The 19322-nt window shown below is 42.6% G+C and overlaps 1 protein-coding gene across 1 annotated transcript in view; it reads right to left on the bottom strand.

The window, feature by feature from the left end:
* SVEP1 (sushi, von Willebrand factor type A, EGF and pentraxin domain containing 1) overlaps nucleotides 1-19322 on the bottom strand; it is a gene marked incomplete at its 5' end in the record, with an annotated part of 166163 nt that overhangs the window by 60483 nt on the left and 86358 nt on the right. The window contains 11 exons of the mRNA XM_080940297.1: nucleotides 1502-1598; nucleotides 2790-2881; nucleotides 3297-3458; nucleotides 6967-7128; nucleotides 9063-9224; nucleotides 10753-10986; nucleotides 11530-11694; nucleotides 13167-13275; nucleotides 15505-15626; nucleotides 16846-17040; nucleotides 19173-19304. Coding sequence (XP_080796423.1) covers nucleotides 1502-1598; nucleotides 2790-2881; nucleotides 3297-3458; nucleotides 6967-7128; nucleotides 9063-9224; nucleotides 10753-10986; nucleotides 11530-11694; nucleotides 13167-13275; nucleotides 15505-15626; nucleotides 16846-17040; nucleotides 19173-19304 — 1632 coding nt within the window. The remainder of the gene's footprint in view (nucleotides 1-1501; nucleotides 1599-2789; nucleotides 2882-3296; nucleotides 3459-6966; nucleotides 7129-9062; nucleotides 9225-10752; nucleotides 10987-11529; nucleotides 11695-13166; nucleotides 13276-15504; nucleotides 15627-16845; nucleotides 17041-19172; nucleotides 19305-19322) is intronic.

Genomic DNA, 19322 nt, shown 5'->3' with positions numbered 1-19322 from the left:
ATGGAGAGCTAGTGTCCAGCTGTGTTTAATGAAGAAGCTACATGTTCTCATATAGACTTAAGACACCTTAGAACACTACACGTGAAAAAGCAAAATGCCTTAAATCCTTAAGAGAATGTAGAGGGAAGCTTGCAATTATAAATTGGAGCTACAAATTATAATTAATCATAAAGCACCCCCCCCACACACAAAAGTATATAGAATTGGTACCAAGGTCATTTGGCTCAAAGGGTGGGGTCAAATTTTTCTAAATCTGGGGTCATAAAATAGATGTCCTGTGGTGGGACATCATGCTTCTGTAGGGTGCACACAAGTTTGCTGGGCTAGCTCTTTTAAAATCCCTCTCTGCCACAGCACACTAATGTATGAGAAGCAATATATATTTGTATGTCTTCTTTAAATGGCCAGTCAAGTGTAGAATTCTTAGAAATCATCCATCTATCCATCTATCCATCCTCTCCTCTCCCCTCCCTAACCCCTCCTTTTCTTTCCTTCTTCCCCTCCCACCTCTACTTTTTCTTCTCCCCTCCTCCCCTTCTTCCTTCCATTTTAAATAGGACCTCACTGGGTATCCATGGCAGGCCTAAAACTCACTCTGTAGACTAAGCTGACTCTGAACTCCGAGATCATCCTGCAGCTGTCTCCCAAATGCTGGGATTAAAGGTGCGTACCATGAGCCCAGCAAGTTCTATATTTTCTATGAAATGTCAGCACAATTTTTGTTTTAAAGAAAGCACACTTAAGAGCCAACCGTGGTAACTGGAAGGCTGATATTCTTGCTAGTGTTAGATGTCTTTTGTTTCCAAATTTACTTTAGCTTTTTTTTTTTTTTTTTTTTTTTTTTTTTTTTTTTTTTTTGGTGAATTCTACTTAAATATAATTTTCCACAAAAAATTCAGAGTTTGCCACATACCCTTTTTTTTTGAAGCAAAAGACATATTTTAAAGAAAAATGAGAGATTATTTTGAATTAATTGCAATGTTAAAATGTAGTTTATTTTCTCCTAAAACTGTTTCTGGACACATTAGCAATGTGAACCAAACTACAAGTAAACATAATTCTTAAGGCCTCTAGTCCAAAGCCCTGGTATTCTCCTGAAGCTAGAGACAAAGTAACAGATCTCATGGGTAAAGAAGAACTTTCACAATTGAGTAACAATGAGAGAAGCTAGGAATTTGTTTTAAAGTGTTTGTGTTGGACAAAATTGAATGTCATGAGTTTAATTTATGTTAGAACAAAGCCTTGAATAGGACCCCTGGACTGTATCCAATTAACCCCCCAGTTATAGTGTTAGCTTTCATAATGAAGTCCCCCTTTTCCTCCAAACTGTACAAAGAAGACTGTTAGATATGCAAGCCTTTTATCTTGTTTAAACCAATATTTCCTCTTATTAACATTGTCTGATGTCTTACATGGTCTTTCTTTAGCACCCCAAAGTCTGATTCAGTAGACATGCTAATTTCACCGGAAACGTGATAAAATTAGTATTTCTTTATGGTACCTGTGTATCCAGGTGGACAGAGACAGACATAACCACGCCCAAGTTGTTGGCAGGTTCCACTGTTGTGGCAGGGGTTTAAGAAACATTCATGAAAGACCTGCTCGGGGCAGAAAAGACGTGTGTTACAGAGAAACACTTAGGACATTTCGGAGAATTCCTATCGAAGAGCTAGAAGGTTGCCATGGTGCTTTCCGGGAAGTTTATTCAAGCTAGCCGAGTCACTGCTGTATCATAGCAACCTACTATGGGCACTAATGATGGTTTCTACAGCGAGGGAAACATATGCAGTGTTCCTGTGTGCGGATTACATGTTAGACTCCGATACAGATGTTTTTGAACTATATAAAGTACAGGGATCAGCAAAGGCCAGACACAGCAGAGTCTCAGTGTGAAGTCCATACATTATTATTTAAGAGTGGCTGCGCACTCCTTCACAACAATGCTTTGGAGGGTCCTACGAGTCTCTGCATCCGCCCAGCTCATTTTCAAGCAGCTCACCATGGTAAACTATAGGAGGACGACAGAAGAACTACAGTGTGGTTGGCTTTAAAACCATCAGATGGCAAAGGACTCATGACTTTTGGGTGGGATGCATTAAGGGTCATGCCAGAATCTACCCAGGATATCTTACATATTGGACATAGCAGATCATCTTCAAAAACCAAACCAAACCAAACTGAAAGCAGGTCTGGGAAAATACTTGTTGGCAGGACATCCACCCAGCATTGTGAGTCTGTCAGTTCAGTTTCCAGGACTACACACACACACACACACACACACACACACACACACACACACAAGAGAGAGAGAGAGAGAGAGAGAGAGAGAGAGAGAGAGAGAGAGAGAGAGATAGAGAGAGAGAGAGAGAACAATTGGTTAAGTTATCTTCCTGCATCTTTCTGAGTGATAGTGTCTAATTCTTCACATATTATTCCAAGAAACAATTTCTTCAGTCATAAAAATCTGTAAATAATTTTGAAATAGAAGTTGGATTATCTCTCACCTCCTATAAAAAAGCCTTTGATAAACCAACCCTCCTTTCCCCGATGGTCAGTCAATTGATTCCACATCTACATACCACTAAGAAAATAATTGCAATTTTTTTGATACCAAGAACATCTAATGCTATATTTTTTGAAATTCTCATTAAGAATCATAACTAAATATGGCTGTATGGCATTCATAATTCGATTAGTGCTTCAACCCCAGTATTCTGTGATATGTAGAATGGCAAATTATTTTTCAAGCATTCCATCAAAGCAATGTTCTGTGTAGGAAGCAGACTTGCCTGGCTGCTGACTTCATACTTGTTTTGGGTATGTCCCGGAGCGGCAAGGGGCACTACGCTTTCTTCTGCTGCTGAGAAAGTGGAGCTAAAACCTAACAAGACAAACGGACAGAGTGTCAGTGTGTGGCCGGTGCTGCCCATAATTAAACTCTCTGGAGATGCTCGGGTGAGCTCTGGCTGTAGAGTGAGTCAAGCCACACGTATTTTGTTCCAGTCATGCTACACAGGAAAACACAGTCACGGGAGGCATGTCACTCCATCCTAGGCTCTGGGGGAGACACGTGTTAGTTACCAAGTGCAACGTTCCCAAAATGATCTTCCTAGTCTTGTCATCACACACACGTGCTACATACATGTAATAAAACTGCTTTGGAAGACCACAGAAGGATGAATATCAGAAGTGCAGATCTCGGAATCTACCCCAAACTGTGATGTGAGCAGATGAAGCAAGAGAGGTAAATATAGGTAAGACTCGAGTGGGGTTTGTAGATGAGACTCAGAACTTACTTGAGCAGTCTGTGATGGACGTGGCACCAGTGATAGTTGTAGTTCCATAAAAGGGACATGCCAGGCAGAAGGACTTCCCTGCGCTGGGTTGGTAATAGTCTCGAGGGCAAGGATAACAGGGTGTTAAGCCAGAACGGGAGAATTCTCCTACTGCGCAGGGCACTACAGAGAAAAAAAAATTATTAGTGTGTGTGGAATCAGGCAGTACATTTAAAATCCGCTCCAGAAACTTCTGTTGTGAGAGAGCTACTGAAATGTTTATGTCACCTCTTTGGGTTTGGAAAAGGAAGTCCCAGACACCTAATTAAACCAGTCAGCCAATGTATGAGATGGGAAATGCTGCGCCTGTATTTGTGTGTACAGTGAACAGAGACAAAGCTAAACATACACAGAGTGAACGTGTCTTAATGTTCTGATCATGAGGAGAAATGTTGAAACTTAATACTAATGTTAATAGTGAGGCCGAATTTGAAATAGTGTTCTGAGATAGCCAGGGGAAAATACTGCAAGTCTCCTTTACTGGCGGTGTTAAGGAGAACAAATGTAGCCATGGGTCTCAATCTAGTCAATAAATAAGTTTACAGGATTGATAACACTGTATTATAAGCCTATGGCGTAGATTTCAGGAACCTTTCCCACAGCAAAAGGCATAGCAATGTGACAGGTTGGGATGTGCAAGCTTGTTTGACTTCAGTGAGCAAATAACTCAACATGGATCAACAGGCTGCGCCCTTTAAACATATACGAATAAATAGACGAACAAGTTAATGTGTTTCCAGAGCTAGTGCGGAGGTCAGTGACTCTCCCCAGTGCCTGCTTTAACTTCATCTTGAAGGGTCAGAGTGAGAGGTGCTGTAGTTCTGGTCCTCACAAAATGTTGACTTTTGTCCTATGGGATGGATATATTAACAATGATGGATAAGGTGCCGTTTAAGGGGCTCATTTCAGATTTGTCGCCACACATCAATGACTTTATACGCGAGAAGAGAGGAGATGTGAAGGTTGCATGCATAAGCATGCATAATGCATGGCATGTAACTGTTATAGTGGTCATACTAATCAATTCCAAGCATGCTAGAGCATAAGCGGTGTTTTCTTTTCAGGAAGTATAAGATAAACTCAGCAAAAAGCAAACAAAAACCGAAACAAAACAAAAAGCCAGAACAGCACGTCTATAAACAAATCAATGCAGAAAGACAGGGAATCAAGAAAGAAAGACAGATTGAGGGAAGGAAGAAAGGGAGTTGAAAACTCAGAGAAACCATGTGAGGCCCCATTTTATATATCAGATTTCTTCATTGTGAAGTACAGTTGTGTTGGTCCAAATTTACAAAAGATGGCTGAGTTAGTCTCTGGTTTCACCCAGGCTAAGCAAAGTGAGGCGGACTGTGGTAGGAATCCGAGGAGGTGTGGGGCATTTCCCAGAATCCCGCCACATTCTGGAAACCAGAGCTGCTTAACTGCACAGCTGCTGTTAGACAAACCTCAAGGCTTGTTCAGAAGACTGGAAGAAAATTGAAATGTGAATTCATTTCCCTATAAAAAATTCCAATTGCTTTGTGCTCAGAGGAAGTTGGGGCACAGGGCAAATTATTTTACTGCAGTCTTTCTTTCAAAATTAGCTCACATATCAGCAAAATCAAAGAGTATCTAGCAAGATCCGTTTCAAGCATAGTGTTTATTTGACATTGATGTAAAAACAAAAACAAAAAAATCCTGGAGATTGCTGTGACTTAACAGGCATGGCTTATAGGCTTCAACCACTGTTCAGAAAAAATTCTCTTCTCAAAGCTTTGCTCAAACAGGCTGATGAACATTATTCAAGGAATCTGTTAAGTCTAAGACATTTATCTACCATGACCCTGGTACCCGAGACAGTCTAACCAGACGGGAAGACTTATAAAATGTATCACCAACACACTGTCCTGTGGCTCTGGACTTCCGAGGACTTTATCACCTTAGCTGCAGCTTTACACACACCCCTCCCTCCGTCACAAGTAAACTCCTCACATGGCCAGTTCCCAGGAAGCCCAGTCTCTCTGCGATAGCTATGTATGACCATAGCTGAGTGTGGAAGTGTGTCCATGCCTTGCTGTGTGGTCTGGAGAACGGGGACAGAAGGAGGCTGGCTCTTAGGAACATCACTCTTTCAATGAGAAAGCATCTTTTTACTCTCTTGCTATAAACCTTGAGCTTTGAAGTCAGAGTCTCAAGAATGGGAGGACTCATACTTTGAGAGTGGGAGGACTCACACTTTGAGAATGGGAGGACTCACACTTTGAAAATGGGAGGACTCACACTTTGAGAGTGGGAGAACTCACACTTTGAGAGTGGGAGGACTCACACTTTGAGAATGGGAGGACTCACATTTGAGAAGTCATCATGCACACCTGTTCGTTCTTAAGAGGCAGTCAACCAATTGTTTATTCTAAATCCAGCTCACTGGCTTACAGGGAAACAAACTTCTGGAGTTTCTAGAAACCAGTTGAGTGTGTGTGTATTCATATGTGTGTTTATATGTGTATATGTTCATGTGTGTATACACAGTGGTGTATGCATACATGTGTTCATGTGTATGTGTTTGAGTGTATGTATGTGTGTGCATATTCATGTGTGTGTATACAGTGGTGTATGTATGCATGTGTTCATGTATGTGTGTGTTCATATGTGTGTATGTTCATGCGTGTATACATAGTTGAGTATGCATACATGTGTTCATATGTGTGTGTCTGGGTGTATATATATGTGTCCATGTTCATGTGTGTGTATGCTTATGTGTGTGTATACAGTTGTTATGATACATTTGTGCATGTGTTCATGTGTGTGTGTGTGGACATTTTGTGTGTATATGTGTGTGTATAATATGTTTGTGTGTATACACACTTGTGTGTGTGTGTGTGAAAAGGTCAACTTTGGGTGGCTTCCTCTATCACTCTTCACACTATTGTTTAAGGCAGGGTCTCTCACTGAACCTGGAGCTCATGGATACCCAAGACTGGTTGGTTAACAAACCCCAGAGATCCTCCTGTTCCTGCCCCTACCCCCCAGTGCTGGGATTACACACGTGCTTCCATGCCTGGCTTCTTACAAGGGTACTGCCAATCTGAACTTAGGTCCCCGAGTTTATACAGCAAGGCTGTGGTAACTAAGCCTCTCCACAGCCTATCACGGATCAGTTTTGCTTGTCCGTTCTGTTTCTGAGATAGTGTGAACTTTTTATCATCTTTCTTGCTTACATCTTCAGGAATTTCTGCTTGGGTAACCATAGTCAGCTAGGATGTTTGAGATATTCAAAGTGCAGACCTTTTCATCTCAGTTTAACCCAGTAGCTGCCACAGTGTGATCCCGGAACTAGTAAAGGTAGCCATCACCCGAGTACTAGGCAGAACTGCACCCAGTGAATCAACACTCCAGGGACTGGACCCAAAAACCTGCACATCTACGGTACCGTGAAAGCTCATGTTTATCACTGAGTCTCGTGCTAGATAAGGAGAGCTGCTGTTTATACTGAAGTGCTGACCAGCCGGAAACAAGGAGCTCCCCATGAAGAGAGCTATTTACATTCTTCGCATACTGTGGACAGTCAGCGTTGTTAAAGGCATCCCGGCCCTCCACGCAGAGAACTTAGCATGTGTAAACAAGTGTAAACATCCAAAGCACGTATGATAACCTCCACAAGCAGAGATGTCCACAGCTCCTCTTTTGACAGTCGTGGTGGTTTCTGGGCACAGGAGGCAGCTCCGGGATCCAAATTCCGGCTGATAAGTACCCAGCGGACAGGACTCGCAGGTCTCCAGCCCACTGGAGGAGTAGGTGCCTTGCTTACACTGGGCTGAGAAGAAACATATCACGCAATGAGCAACAAGAGGAAGCTGCTTACAGTGTTAGCTGCGGGGTAGGGTTCCCCCCCAACCCCCAACTAGGGCACAGTGGAAACGGGAACACTTCCTCTATAGCCAGAGACACAAGGTAGAGCTACCCTGCTTTGTATGTCATTGAGTTTTAGACCTACCCAGTTCCTTCCATTGCTGCCTATCGGAATTCTAGCCACAGCACAGTGAAGCGCTATCTTCAAAGCAAGCTGTGTACATATAAGAAGAGTGGCCAAGAGGGAAACTCGAACTGGCCTCCATCCATCTAAACACAGCAGTGCACATCTATCTGTAGGGAGGGACGGATTCCGCTGCCTCCTCCAACAGTTTCACCGACCCACTGTCCTTTCCTTCCAACAGACTCCCGTTGCCAGCATTGCTAACAGTTTTGGGACATTTCCAATCACCCGGCACCTCCTAGAATTTATATTTATAGTTAAACACGGACAAGCACCTTCACATCCGGAGCATAAGGGAACAATTTCGAACAATCAGTTCGGTGAGGTGTGTCTCCTGTTGACTTTCATTATGAAAGACAATGTTTCCACCAGAGACTTGCACGGTGAAGAACAGGAGAAATGCAGAAAATGCCGCATTTCCTAGAGGCAAGAATCTATTTATCTGTGTCAGCTGTGATTCATTTCCAAGACAACAGAGACTTGATCATCTCATTTGAAACGCCATTCCAACAGTATTTGTTAGGTCTATGTACACCCAACTTGTTTGCTAAGTGCCATGAATATCCTTGGATTAGTGTGAAATCCAAGTCAAAGTTTCAGGCTAATTAATAAATGTGGACTAGAGTTTGTCTGAGAGAGGGGCATATAGCAAGGCATAGTTCCAAGAAGAGAGAAATGATTTTTTTTTTTTTTTTTTTTTTGGACCAGGGACACGTTATAACTACAAGAAAGAATGTGGCGAATCGCTTTTGGCGCTGCTCGCGTTTCATCCTATTTTTAGACAGATGATTTGAGACAGGGCTAAGAGCCGCTACCCCAGTGGTTCTCACCCTTCCTGATGCTGGGATCCTTTAACACAGTTCTTTGTGTTATGGTCACCCTAAGCACAAAATTATTTTTGCTGCTACCTTGTCACTGCAATGCTGCTACAGTTATGAATCATGACGTAAATATCTGATATGTAAGATATCTGATATGTGACTCCTATTGAAAGGCCCTTTGATCCCCAATGGGGTTTCGACCCACAAATTGAGAATTGTTGCTCTATCGCAAAGCATGGCTCTCAGCATACGGGATATTTTCTGTTGCCGTTTTGCTGTTGAGACAAGATTTCTCTGTGTAGCCCTGTTTGCTCTGGAACTCCCTCTATAGAGCAGGTTGGCACTGAACTCAGATCTTCCTGCCTCTGCCTCCCAAAGGCTGGCACTGAAGTTGTGCAGCACCACACCTGGCTGCATACTCGATATTTTAAGCTAAAGGAACCCGAGAGCATCGCAGAAGCAGGCCGGTCTCTCTGAACCTTCCCGTCTCTGTCTTTCACAGCCCATCTTGAGACCACCAGAGCCAGCTCATTCTCTCCAGAGGAAAGGGGTGCCCTTGACTCGGAAGGCAATGGGGCCCAGAGGGGAGTGCAGACAAACAGGCCTTGGCAACACCCTCATACGCTCTTTGTCCCTACACACACACACACACACACACACACACACACACACACACACACACACACACACTTCCTAGCTTCTTTGTGTCTTCATTTCTAAAGGCTCCTGTGCCATGTAAAATTTTCATTAAAAAACGGGTATAATTGTCTATTCTTAATTTATCTTCTGACACAGAAGCCTTGACCAAAACCAAGCAATGGACAAAGAAATCTCCCTCCCGTTACAGTGGGGCACACAATCCATCCGTCCATGGTCGTAGCTTCAAGCCTTTACCTTTGCATTCAGAGATGCTTCTTGAATGGAGGTATTCCGTGTGAGTTCTTGGGGGACAGAGCTTGCACTTCAGCTGTCCTTCTTCATCTTGATAGGACCCCATCAGACAGCTCTCACAGGTGGAATGCTCCAGAGAGTAAGAGGTTCCCAGGGGGCAGTTGACTGTGAATAAAACAGGCAGGAAATTCAAGTCCCTCAGCCATGGCACCACCCAGCTCTCTTTTCCCCAGGAAGCATGTTTCCAGGTACTACTGTTCATAGGTCAAGTTTCCCTGTAAGAGTTTTACACCCACAGTGGGTAGACCTTCCACATATGTATATTTTTTCTGAAAACAAATAGTAGATTACTCTTTTGAGAAGATGTATACATTTTATTGCTCAATCGTAGGCTTGACATAAGGTTTTTTTTTTTTTTTTTAAAATGGAGGAACACTATGACAAACCATTATAGAAAGCATTATAGAAAATGTATAGCTAATAAAGAAGAAAAAACTGAAGGCAAGGATAAAAGAAAGAATATTTAACTAAACCTGTAATAGCTTTGTGATATTGAAAATGTTTTTTTTTAATTATCTTTCTGCATGTACCACCCTCTGCCAATAAAACAAAACTACTTATGCATTGCAGTATTGTTTCTAGGTCAATAAAGAAAGACTAAAGCAGGCGAGGGAAATCTTGCCCTCAGAGGGAGTGCTCCAGGTATCCTCAGTCAAAGGGATCCAAGGCAATGGGCACACTTTAGAATTTGTAGGGTCATGGAAATTCCGAGGTCAAATAGCATGTTACAGTCACTGGGCAGGTAGTTATCAAAACAATCTAGAGAGTCACTGGACCTCACACCGGGTGATTTGGAGATGCTAATGAATTCGACCATTGCCAGGGTGCTTATTGGAAGTGGATTCTCTATCACTGTGGCTCCAGGTGCATGAGTTCCTGGGTGGGCCCTACGGGGCGCCATAATGCACCGCAAACATTTATGTTGGCACAGGTCTGAAGACCCCACTGAGATGACAGGAATTCCTGGTTTCCAGTCAATTGGTTTTAAGTCAATCCCCGGTTGCTCTCAGAGAGGGAAAAAGAATTCAGAGTCGGCTCACAAGAACAGCTTTGAATGAGTTGATTTTGTCACTCTAGGAATAGCAAAAGCAGGCTACAAAAGTGATGGCTAGAAGTTAAGGAGGGGGCTCCATGAGCACTACACAGGGGCCATGACTTAAGGGGGACTAACCTGAGATTCACTTCCTTCATGGTGCTTCGTGTGTGTGTGTGTGTGTGTGTGTGTGTGTGTGTCTGTGTGTGTGTGTGAACACATGGCTAGAAGAGGAAATCAGAACCCTGGAGCTAGAGTTACCAGTGGTTTTGAGTTGCCCAGTGTGGGTGTGGGAACTAAGCTCTGGTCTTCGACGACAGCAGCGAATGCTCTAATCACTGAGCTTCTCCCCAGCCTCACTCTGAGGCTTAAAGAGCGATAAATGGAGATAAGGTTTGCTTCCTTCATATGAAACGACTTGGCTTGTCCGAAACAACGGTGTGTACTCAGGTTCTTGAGACAATGCAGTATAGTAACAACCATACAACAACGCAAAAGGCCTGTTCCATATCAATGTTCTTTAGACACACTTGGCAAACGTGTCTGCCCAGCTCAGGTGACCCCGCGCACAGTGAAGAGTAGGTCCCAGGGGAGTCTTACCACACATGCGGCCCCTCAGCACCGAACCCGGTCTGCAGAAGAGAAAAGCCTTTTCGGTTTCTAGGGAATTGCTGTCAGCCACCACCGTTTCCGAGGCAAGCTGGAAAGAATACATGGGCTCTTTATTCAAGGTGTTTTTCAGGCGATTTGTGATTGTTTCCAGTGTCTTAATGAGTCGCTGCTGATTTTCCAATTCAAGAGTATCGTTTCTTTCCTCTGGGAGTGGTACACTAGCTGAGATAAAAACACAACAAAATTAAACATGCATGCTCACACCCACACACCCACACTCACAAACAGAAAACATGTGTTAGGTACTAGCTATAATATTAATTTTTACCCCCAATGAAACCATGTATTAAAGTACTTCATAAACATTTAATTTAAAGTGAAATCAACCAGTTCTCACTGAACACGTTGCGCATGGGTACTATGAGGAATAAAATACGTTTGTTTGAGTCCTTTTCTTGGATGCCGGGTTAATATCGCCTGTTGGGAGAATTCACCGTCACAAGGATGGATTTTTAATCTATATTCTTGCTTGTAAAAAAATGGGCATCATAGTTCATCCTATCGACATTACAAGAAAAGCAGGTTCTTGTATCTTCAATGGCCAGAAACGTCTAAGCAATGACTGTGCTTAGCTGGCTGCTCTCTCCAATTCTCGCCTCCAGGGTTACTTCCTAATTAGTACAGAGCATGACAGGTTCCAGCAATAGCTTTCCAGCTCCGAGTGTCTCCTCATGTTGCCTTGGCAAATAGAAAGCTTGCTCTTACCTGTGATGTTAAAAATTAGCCGAATTTTAGGGTCAGACAATGAGATGGTTCTTTTAATCCGGGCTGATCTGGTTTTGCCCACATCAGCGGGTGTTTCTTGTACAACATCCAGGAAGTGATCGTAGGAGTAGTCCAGCCTGTTACCTGCACCCCAGCCCCCTGGTCCTAATGAGAATTGGGCAGAGAAACAAGTGGTCAGACAGGTGCCCCTTCCTCCACATTCAGGTTCTAATGTTACAAATAGAACTGTCCCCAGCCACTTATGATTCAGTGGCCCTGGTGTAAGTCAGTTTGGCCCAAGCCTTAGGTCATCATTTTTGGGGCATTTTGTATTTTAATTTAGAGACTAATGTATTACCCTTTTACCTGTGAAAGTATATGGAATTTGTCACTTTAACAGGTAATTATCTTCAATTTAGGGGTAATTGGGAAGGGTGCAGGATTCTAATCAGTTCTCTTCTATACCTCCGTCCAATGGCTTTATAAGCTTAATGAACTCAGTCAGACTTTTAAAAAGCTAAATATTATGCAGAATATCTGTGTCACATAGTAAAGTAGGGAGGCTGGCAAGGGCAGACTGGAAGTAAAGTGTCTTTACTCTCTTGTGTCTCTGGAGAAGACATGAATATGTATGACTTCCAAAGTGTCCTTGATGTCACTGTGACTGACAGCCAGACACCAGGTTTTCAGTCCATGAGGTGTGACCTATGATTGTATAACCTCAGCCAAATTCCTTGCATCTTCCTGAACTCCAATTTCTTCATTAATAGATGAGCCTGTATTCATAGCTTTGCCTATAAGAGGGGAGAATTTATATGCCCTGCCTGCTTTAATATCTGACTCAACTAATCAAGTTAGCTAATTACGTGACATTCATGTGGCTCTGGTCACACTGACAATTGTGCTCTTTAAACAAGTTGTGCTTGAGAGCCCGTTTGTCCACTTAGGTAAGCTTTCTTTGTTGGCTTTCTGTGTGTCCTTAAAAAGCTGGAATTGCTGTTTCTGAGATTTCAGTTTACATAGTCTCCCAGAAATACTATGCAGCACACATGCAAAGTTGACTTACCATACTTAGAAAAACTTTGATACAATTTTTTGGTCTACTTGGGAAAACATTCAGAATTTTGGTTAGAATTAGACATTTAGATTTTTAACAACTGGATTCTGTAACCTGGGTGAGAGCTATAGACATTTCCCATGCAGGACTATTTTGAATAAATGGCTTAATTGCAAAGCCAATTGAATGCCGGATAAAAATTATTGCTGGGAATTTCCCCTAGCATCACCCTTGTAGAACACTGAGAGTTTCTACTGCATAGAGTTTATAATTAAAAAATATTCTTTAAGTACTTTGTAACTGTTATGATCACATTCTGTAAAAGGCCACTTTTAAAATTTGCCATCACAATGTGACTTTTATCTTGAAGTGCTTTTATTAATGTTTTAAAGTGACTTATTTCATGCCAAAATTTAAGATATCTGTGATGAACTATCATAGGATCGGATTATATAGGCATCCTAAACTACTTGATGATTAAAAAGTTAAGTCTTCTTTTTCTGTCCTTCATGACTCCTGCGTAGCAATTTTATTTTTCTGATCCATCTCACAAATCAGCACCACTAAATCACATAATTACCAATTGCAAAGCCATTTTCATAGTCATAATTATATTCGATGCAGTATTTTTTGGTCAGGTCTTCCAGTCTGCAGTCAATGTCATCAGCATCGCTACAAAAGGTTGGGACCTGCAAATGAAGATGAGGAGAGGAATCACACCCCCATGTACTTCTGGGGAACCCTGGGCTCCCAGGGACCACACGTCTCCATTGATAGGATGAGGGGGAGCTCTATGTTTACAGAACTCTATACATTATGAAAAGACCCCTCCTTCCCTCCTACCATCCTTCCTCTTCTCCCTCTGTTCTTCCCCTTCACCTTTCAGTCTCTCACTCTCTCAGATCACCAGTATGTTCATACTTTTAAATCTCCATTTATGTTCTCCAGCAGGGGAAGCCTAGGACTCCTGGACTATCTCTAACTTGAGACTACCATAAATTCTTAGCCCTCTTTTCTGATGTGACGGCCCAACCCTCTGTAGGCCCCCAGCTCTCCCATGTTCTCTGACACGCAGTCTGTGAAAGAGAAACTGTAATGTCATGGTTTCTCTTTATTCTCTCCATCTTTGCTCTAAATGACATTCAGTTTTCCAGAGTTCTGGACTATTTTCTAGAAAACAATTCTGGAAACATGATAAATCCAGGTCTCCTGGGCGGCACTTCACTCCAAAGCTTTCCGTCCATTTCCAGACCCTCATGTCCCCTCTGCCTTCTTGAGCCCCACGAGGTGTCAGACTCATCTTTATTGTCCTTCTTTGTAGAAGCTGTGTCATGAGCACCGCTTCCTACACCGAGTGATTCTTTCTCAACTCTTCTTTACTCTTTTCCAACAGGACACCGAAGGTGAGGTTTCCCACATGCTGTACTGTTTTATTCTGTATCACCCACCTGGCATGCTGTATATTTCCCTTGTAATTGGTTTATCGCTCATCTATTCATTGGGATGTGAAGTCTATAAGTACATAAGACTTGCCAAGGTTATCTCATAGAGCATAGATGCTGACTACATACTAATCAAATGAACGGGCATTTAATGTCTCACCCATTTTCACCATCTTTAACCTATTCTCACCCATTTTCACCATCTTTAACCTAGTGCAGCATGTTTTAACTTTGCACAGCTTCTAATGTGAGCTCTAACTATTATTTGAGAAACAGCTCACTAGTGTGCTCTAGGGTGTGATATTATGAGTGTGTCACTGCCCTTTACAGAACAGACCTGAAACTCACGGTGACCAGATGAACACAGGTGTCCCTCAGTTCTCTGGCAATGGTGACATTGGTTTTCCTACCATGTTAGCTTAAGTAAAACGTTTTTAAAGCAAGGGCTTATCCCAGTCTATACACTGAATATTTTCATAACAACAGTTGGCATTTGGCAAGCAGCATTTTATATGTTTGTTAGCAAGTCAACAAATCTCCACCCACTCTGTTAGACAAAAGCGTGGTTCCTGCCTTTTCGACACTCAGTTCAGTTGCTGTCTTGAGACCCAGACAAAAATGTATCCAATAGAAAATCCTTTTGTGTGAGGATGTAGCTCAAGTGATAGAGTGCTTGCCTTGTGTGCATGAAGCCCTGGATACAATTCCCTCTAACACGCACTGGGTGTGGCAGTACAAACCTGTAATCCTGTGGCTCTCAACCTCCCTAGTACTGGGACCCTTTAATACAGTTCCTCATATTGTAGTGACCCCTGACCACAAAATTATTTCCACTGCTACTTTATAACTGTATTTTGCTTCTGTTCTGAATCATGATGTAAATATCTGAGATGCAGATGGTCTTAGGATCACAACCTACAGAGGAACAACTGTACTGTAATAGGGAGGTGGAGACAACAGGACCAGCAGTTCAACCATCCTTGGCTATCGAGTGAGTTTAAGGCCACTGAGGACCATGTGAGACGCTCTTTCAAAGCCCCAATTCAAATCCAATATGCAGCAACAAAAACGACAATGTTCAACTGTTCAACTAGTTCTTAAAAATAATATAACTTAAAGGTTGGAGGTTTGTGTTGTGTGTGTGTGTGTGTGTGTGTGTGTGTGTGTGTGAGAGAGAGAGAGAGAGAGAGAGAGAGAGAGAGAGAGAGAGAGAGAGAGAGAGAGAGAGAAGGGGCTTTAAATAATAAAGCAAGTATTTTTACACCACAGAGACCCTAAACTTTTTAAACCTTCTGATTCAGAAAGTTTACAAAATGAATTAATCTTAATTGAATAAGTAATGACAAATACAAATTTGAATCCCAAATAAAGACACATTCAGGAATAGAAATTTTAGTTGCAAAAGACCCAGAGAAGTCAGAACATCTTTAGTAGTATCCTTCAAAACATGACACAGCCAGACTCCTGGTGACATACCATTTTCCCCAGGGTAGTCTCAAATGCTGCAGAAAACTTCTTAAACAGATCCATGTCATCACAGCGAGTGGTTTTGTAGAGCATCTCAAAGGACTTGAACCCATGGTTTGCAAAACGTTTTACTAGAGAATTTTAGGCAAAACAGCTTTAGTTGGGTAGAGTTTCAACACAAATTTAATTTTTTTTTTAAATCCCCTCTCCTTCCTTTCTTTCCACCTCCCCGTTCCCACCCTCTTCCTTCCCACCCCTTCTTTCCCTCCTCTCTTTCTCTCCCCCTCACCTCCCCATTCTCTCCCCTTACTTCCTGACTTCCTTCCCTTTGTTATCTTGTGCTAGGTAAATGCTCTATGTGACAGAGCTATCTCCAAGAGCTTTAGCTTCCTATGAAAAAAACTAAAGTTCAAAACTTGAATCCTAGACGAGGACAAATTCTACAAGGCCTAGGACATATGTACGATAATTCCATAGTGATGGTTAATATTTTATGCCACTTAAAGAATATTTTAAAATCGAATATCTTTTTTTCTGAATTCTGGCATGATTTATAAGATGGTTTTCATAGTGAGAGGTGGCACTGGGAGACAGTTTCCTGGCATCCTCTGGCCACAATAAACCACAGCTGAGAGGCACTGTGCCCTGATACTGATATGAGCTTGCTTTGATCTCATATTCTGTAACCCCCAGTCCTATGAGAAAAATAGCAGCGGTGTGAGCAAGAGATTCTTTGATCTTGGCTACATCAAAGTTGCTTAAGTTTATATACATTTTTATTATGTATTTATATTTTCAACCAACAGACATTTACAAATTTTAATTATGTGTAGTCGTAATCCTTGAAAGTATAATTTCCACAAAGGCAACCTTGCTCTTGTAGTGAAAGCTTACATTATGGGCTGCTAGCGTTTAGAATGTAGTTTGTTCAGGGGTTCAATTCCCAGCACCCTCTAGTCCCCCTAAAACACACTCCATCCCACCCACACACAGATTTAGCAGCTCTGACTCTAAGTCAAATTTAAAGGCACCACACAAATCTACTGTTTTCTATCACCTACATTGGATAGTAAGTTCCCTAAATTCTTTCATTAAGAAACTTCAGGCAAAGAATTGCATACTCACAAACTTCTTGAACATTTTTGGTAAATCATGAGCAGATCAAGATAATTCTGTAGTTCTATAGTAACCCAATCTCTAGCAAGACTCTGCTGGCTAATATTTTAAACCATACACATTTCTGATTCATAACACCCTTTCCATTAATTCCCATTGTAAAGCACAATTTCTGTGTGTCATGTAGAAAAGCACATGGAGGTGCACTTTAAAAGGTGCAGAGTTAAAACTTACTAGCACAGTCTGGCCATTCAGTAGAATATGGTGGTCTCCAGATACCATCTTCAAAAGCACAGTAGTACTTCTCAGTTGAGCCTTCTGTGAAATCATAGCCCTCCCGGCAGGTCAGGCTACAGTTAACTCCAGCACTATCCTGGGCACAGATAAATTCCCCATTTACAGGGGTGAATGGAACCTCACAGGGAGAACCTGTGTCAAAATAACACTGTATTATTCAATTATAGTTGTAGAGTGAGTATAGTCCAGGAATCGAAGCTGAGTTGAGGATTCCTGCCTACTTCTCCCATGGGACATTTTACCAAGGGTCCCCAGGACAGACGAACAGCATTGACCACTTTTTGGTTCCTGTATTGTGGGCAGATGATGAATATTTGCACCAATATGCAATTAGGAGTTGGGAACGTTTTCTAGGAAGGTCAAGATATATCTGACCCTGTACTATTGTTTCTGGAATAATTGCTTGAATATGACATGGGTATCTTTATGTAACAAAGACCTTTTCAAGGTCTGTAAAACGATGCTTTGCCTACTCAGAGGAAACGGTTCATGAAAGGGCAGGTGTGTGGGTGAATCTTGACTATGAGCTTGGGCTAAGTGATGCCTATAAGATCAGCAAAGCACTGCCCCTCTGGGAGTTACTGAGGGTGTTTACAGAGATGATTGGCAAGCGGAAGCAGTCATCAACAGAAAAGAAGATGCCATTAATGTGGGCGGGTCCATCCAATAGGATTGGTGTGGGATACTGTCTATATGCAGGTGAGGGCAGGCACAAGATAAAGCAAGGTCTATGATTGGGCAGTGAAAAAGAAAGGCGGGTGAAAAGTTCTTGAGAGGCAGCAAGGATAGGAGAGGAAGGAGAAGAAGAAAAGATGGAGGAGAAGGAATACCTTATAAGGGATGGATTATTACAGGACAATTTGTCTTATCTAGGGGGGCAGTTTGTGTCAACATCAGTTGGCTCTGATTTTATTGTGTGGAAATTTTGTGGAGTGAGAATTTACTGATGTAAATATGATTGATAAATTACAAGCCTCTACAGTTTTGATTTTGACTGGGTTGCTGGGAATGTAAACAGAGTCCGAAGAAGAGAGCTGAGAGAAGGCAGCTGCTACATGGGGCAAGTGTTGGAGGCAGAGAGGCCACCAGGGACAGAGAATAGCAGGAGATTGTTGGGATTCTGTAAACCCCACCCCTCAGTTACCTGGCAATAGCCAGGTATGCTCTGCCCCAGTGACCTGACACTATAAAAGGGGCTGCTTGACCCCTCCTCTCTTTCTTGCTCTCTTGTAGCCTTGCTCTCCCTACTACCCCTCCTCTTCCCATTCCCTTCTCCCCTCTCTCTTCACGTGCCCATGGCTGGCCTCTACTCCTCTCTCTCTCTCTCTCTCTCTCTCTCTCTCTCTCTCTCTCTCTCTCTCTCTCTCTCTCTCTCTCTCTCTCTACCTCTACTACCCTCTTAACTCTCCCATGACTTGAATGAACTCTATTCTGTACTCTACCCTCATGTGGCTGGTCCCTCAGGGGGAAGGGATTCCCAACATGGGCCCCCAGAGGCATCTCCCTTGCCCCCAGGCCTCGCCACACCTCCATGGACCATATGCCCCTGACTCTCTTCATCCTTTTCCTAACATTGGTGCCGAAACCTGGGACGTCATCTTTTAACAATATTGGTGCCCCGTGACTTTTAACAACAGGAGATAATGTGACATAGTGCCTGGAACCATTCCTCATTTTCTAATATTTACTACTACAGATAGGAGATGGGGTGGGATAAAAGAGAGGAAAAAGAAGCCAGCAGATGTGTGCACTATTCCTGACAATGTGCTGAATAATCTCTTGTTGATGCCCTCACTCCTGGACATGAGACTCCAGGTTCTTTCAGCTTTTAGTGTCCCAGCAGCTCTCCAAGGAGCTTCCTGGCCTTCATCATTGACCTGGGACTGCATCATGAGGATGAAGGATGCACCCTCCAGGCTTCCAACTTCCTGGATGAGCAGTAACTGTGTTCTCTGTATCACCTGTGTGCAGAAACCACAGCTGGCCTCTGTAAACAATATCATCTAAGGCAACTCAGTAAATCCCTTTGTAACTGGACCTCTGCCTCTGGGATACTCTTGTTAACAGGAGTTAACGGCCATCCTCATAGACAGTCTGTTACATGGTCAAGGATGACAATGGGAAACTTACAATCTCTCAGCATCTCAGCTTTAAAATTCAGCACTTACTATCTGATTGGGATCTCTATAAAATAGAGGACTATAGTGATCACATATATCAAATGTTAGCTAGACTGGGGGTGGAGAGTCTGGTGAATAGAGTACCTTTTATGACAATGTGGATGTCACACGTTCTGTTGTTGCCTGAGGGGTCAGTGGCTGTATACCACACCACGGTTTCCCCATGAGGAAACAGGTCGCCTTGTGTGTGACTGCTGGTGATGACCAATTCAGCCCCTATGGAGGGAAGAAGGG

Source organism: Micromys minutus, assembly GCF_963924665.1.
Source record: "Micromys minutus genome assembly, chromosome: 28".
In the NCBI taxonomy this organism is placed as follows: Eukaryota; Metazoa; Chordata; class Mammalia; order Rodentia; family Muridae; genus Micromys; species Micromys minutus.
Note: the sequence above shows the minus strand (reverse complement) of the source record. Positions and strands in the feature narration are given on the sequence as shown.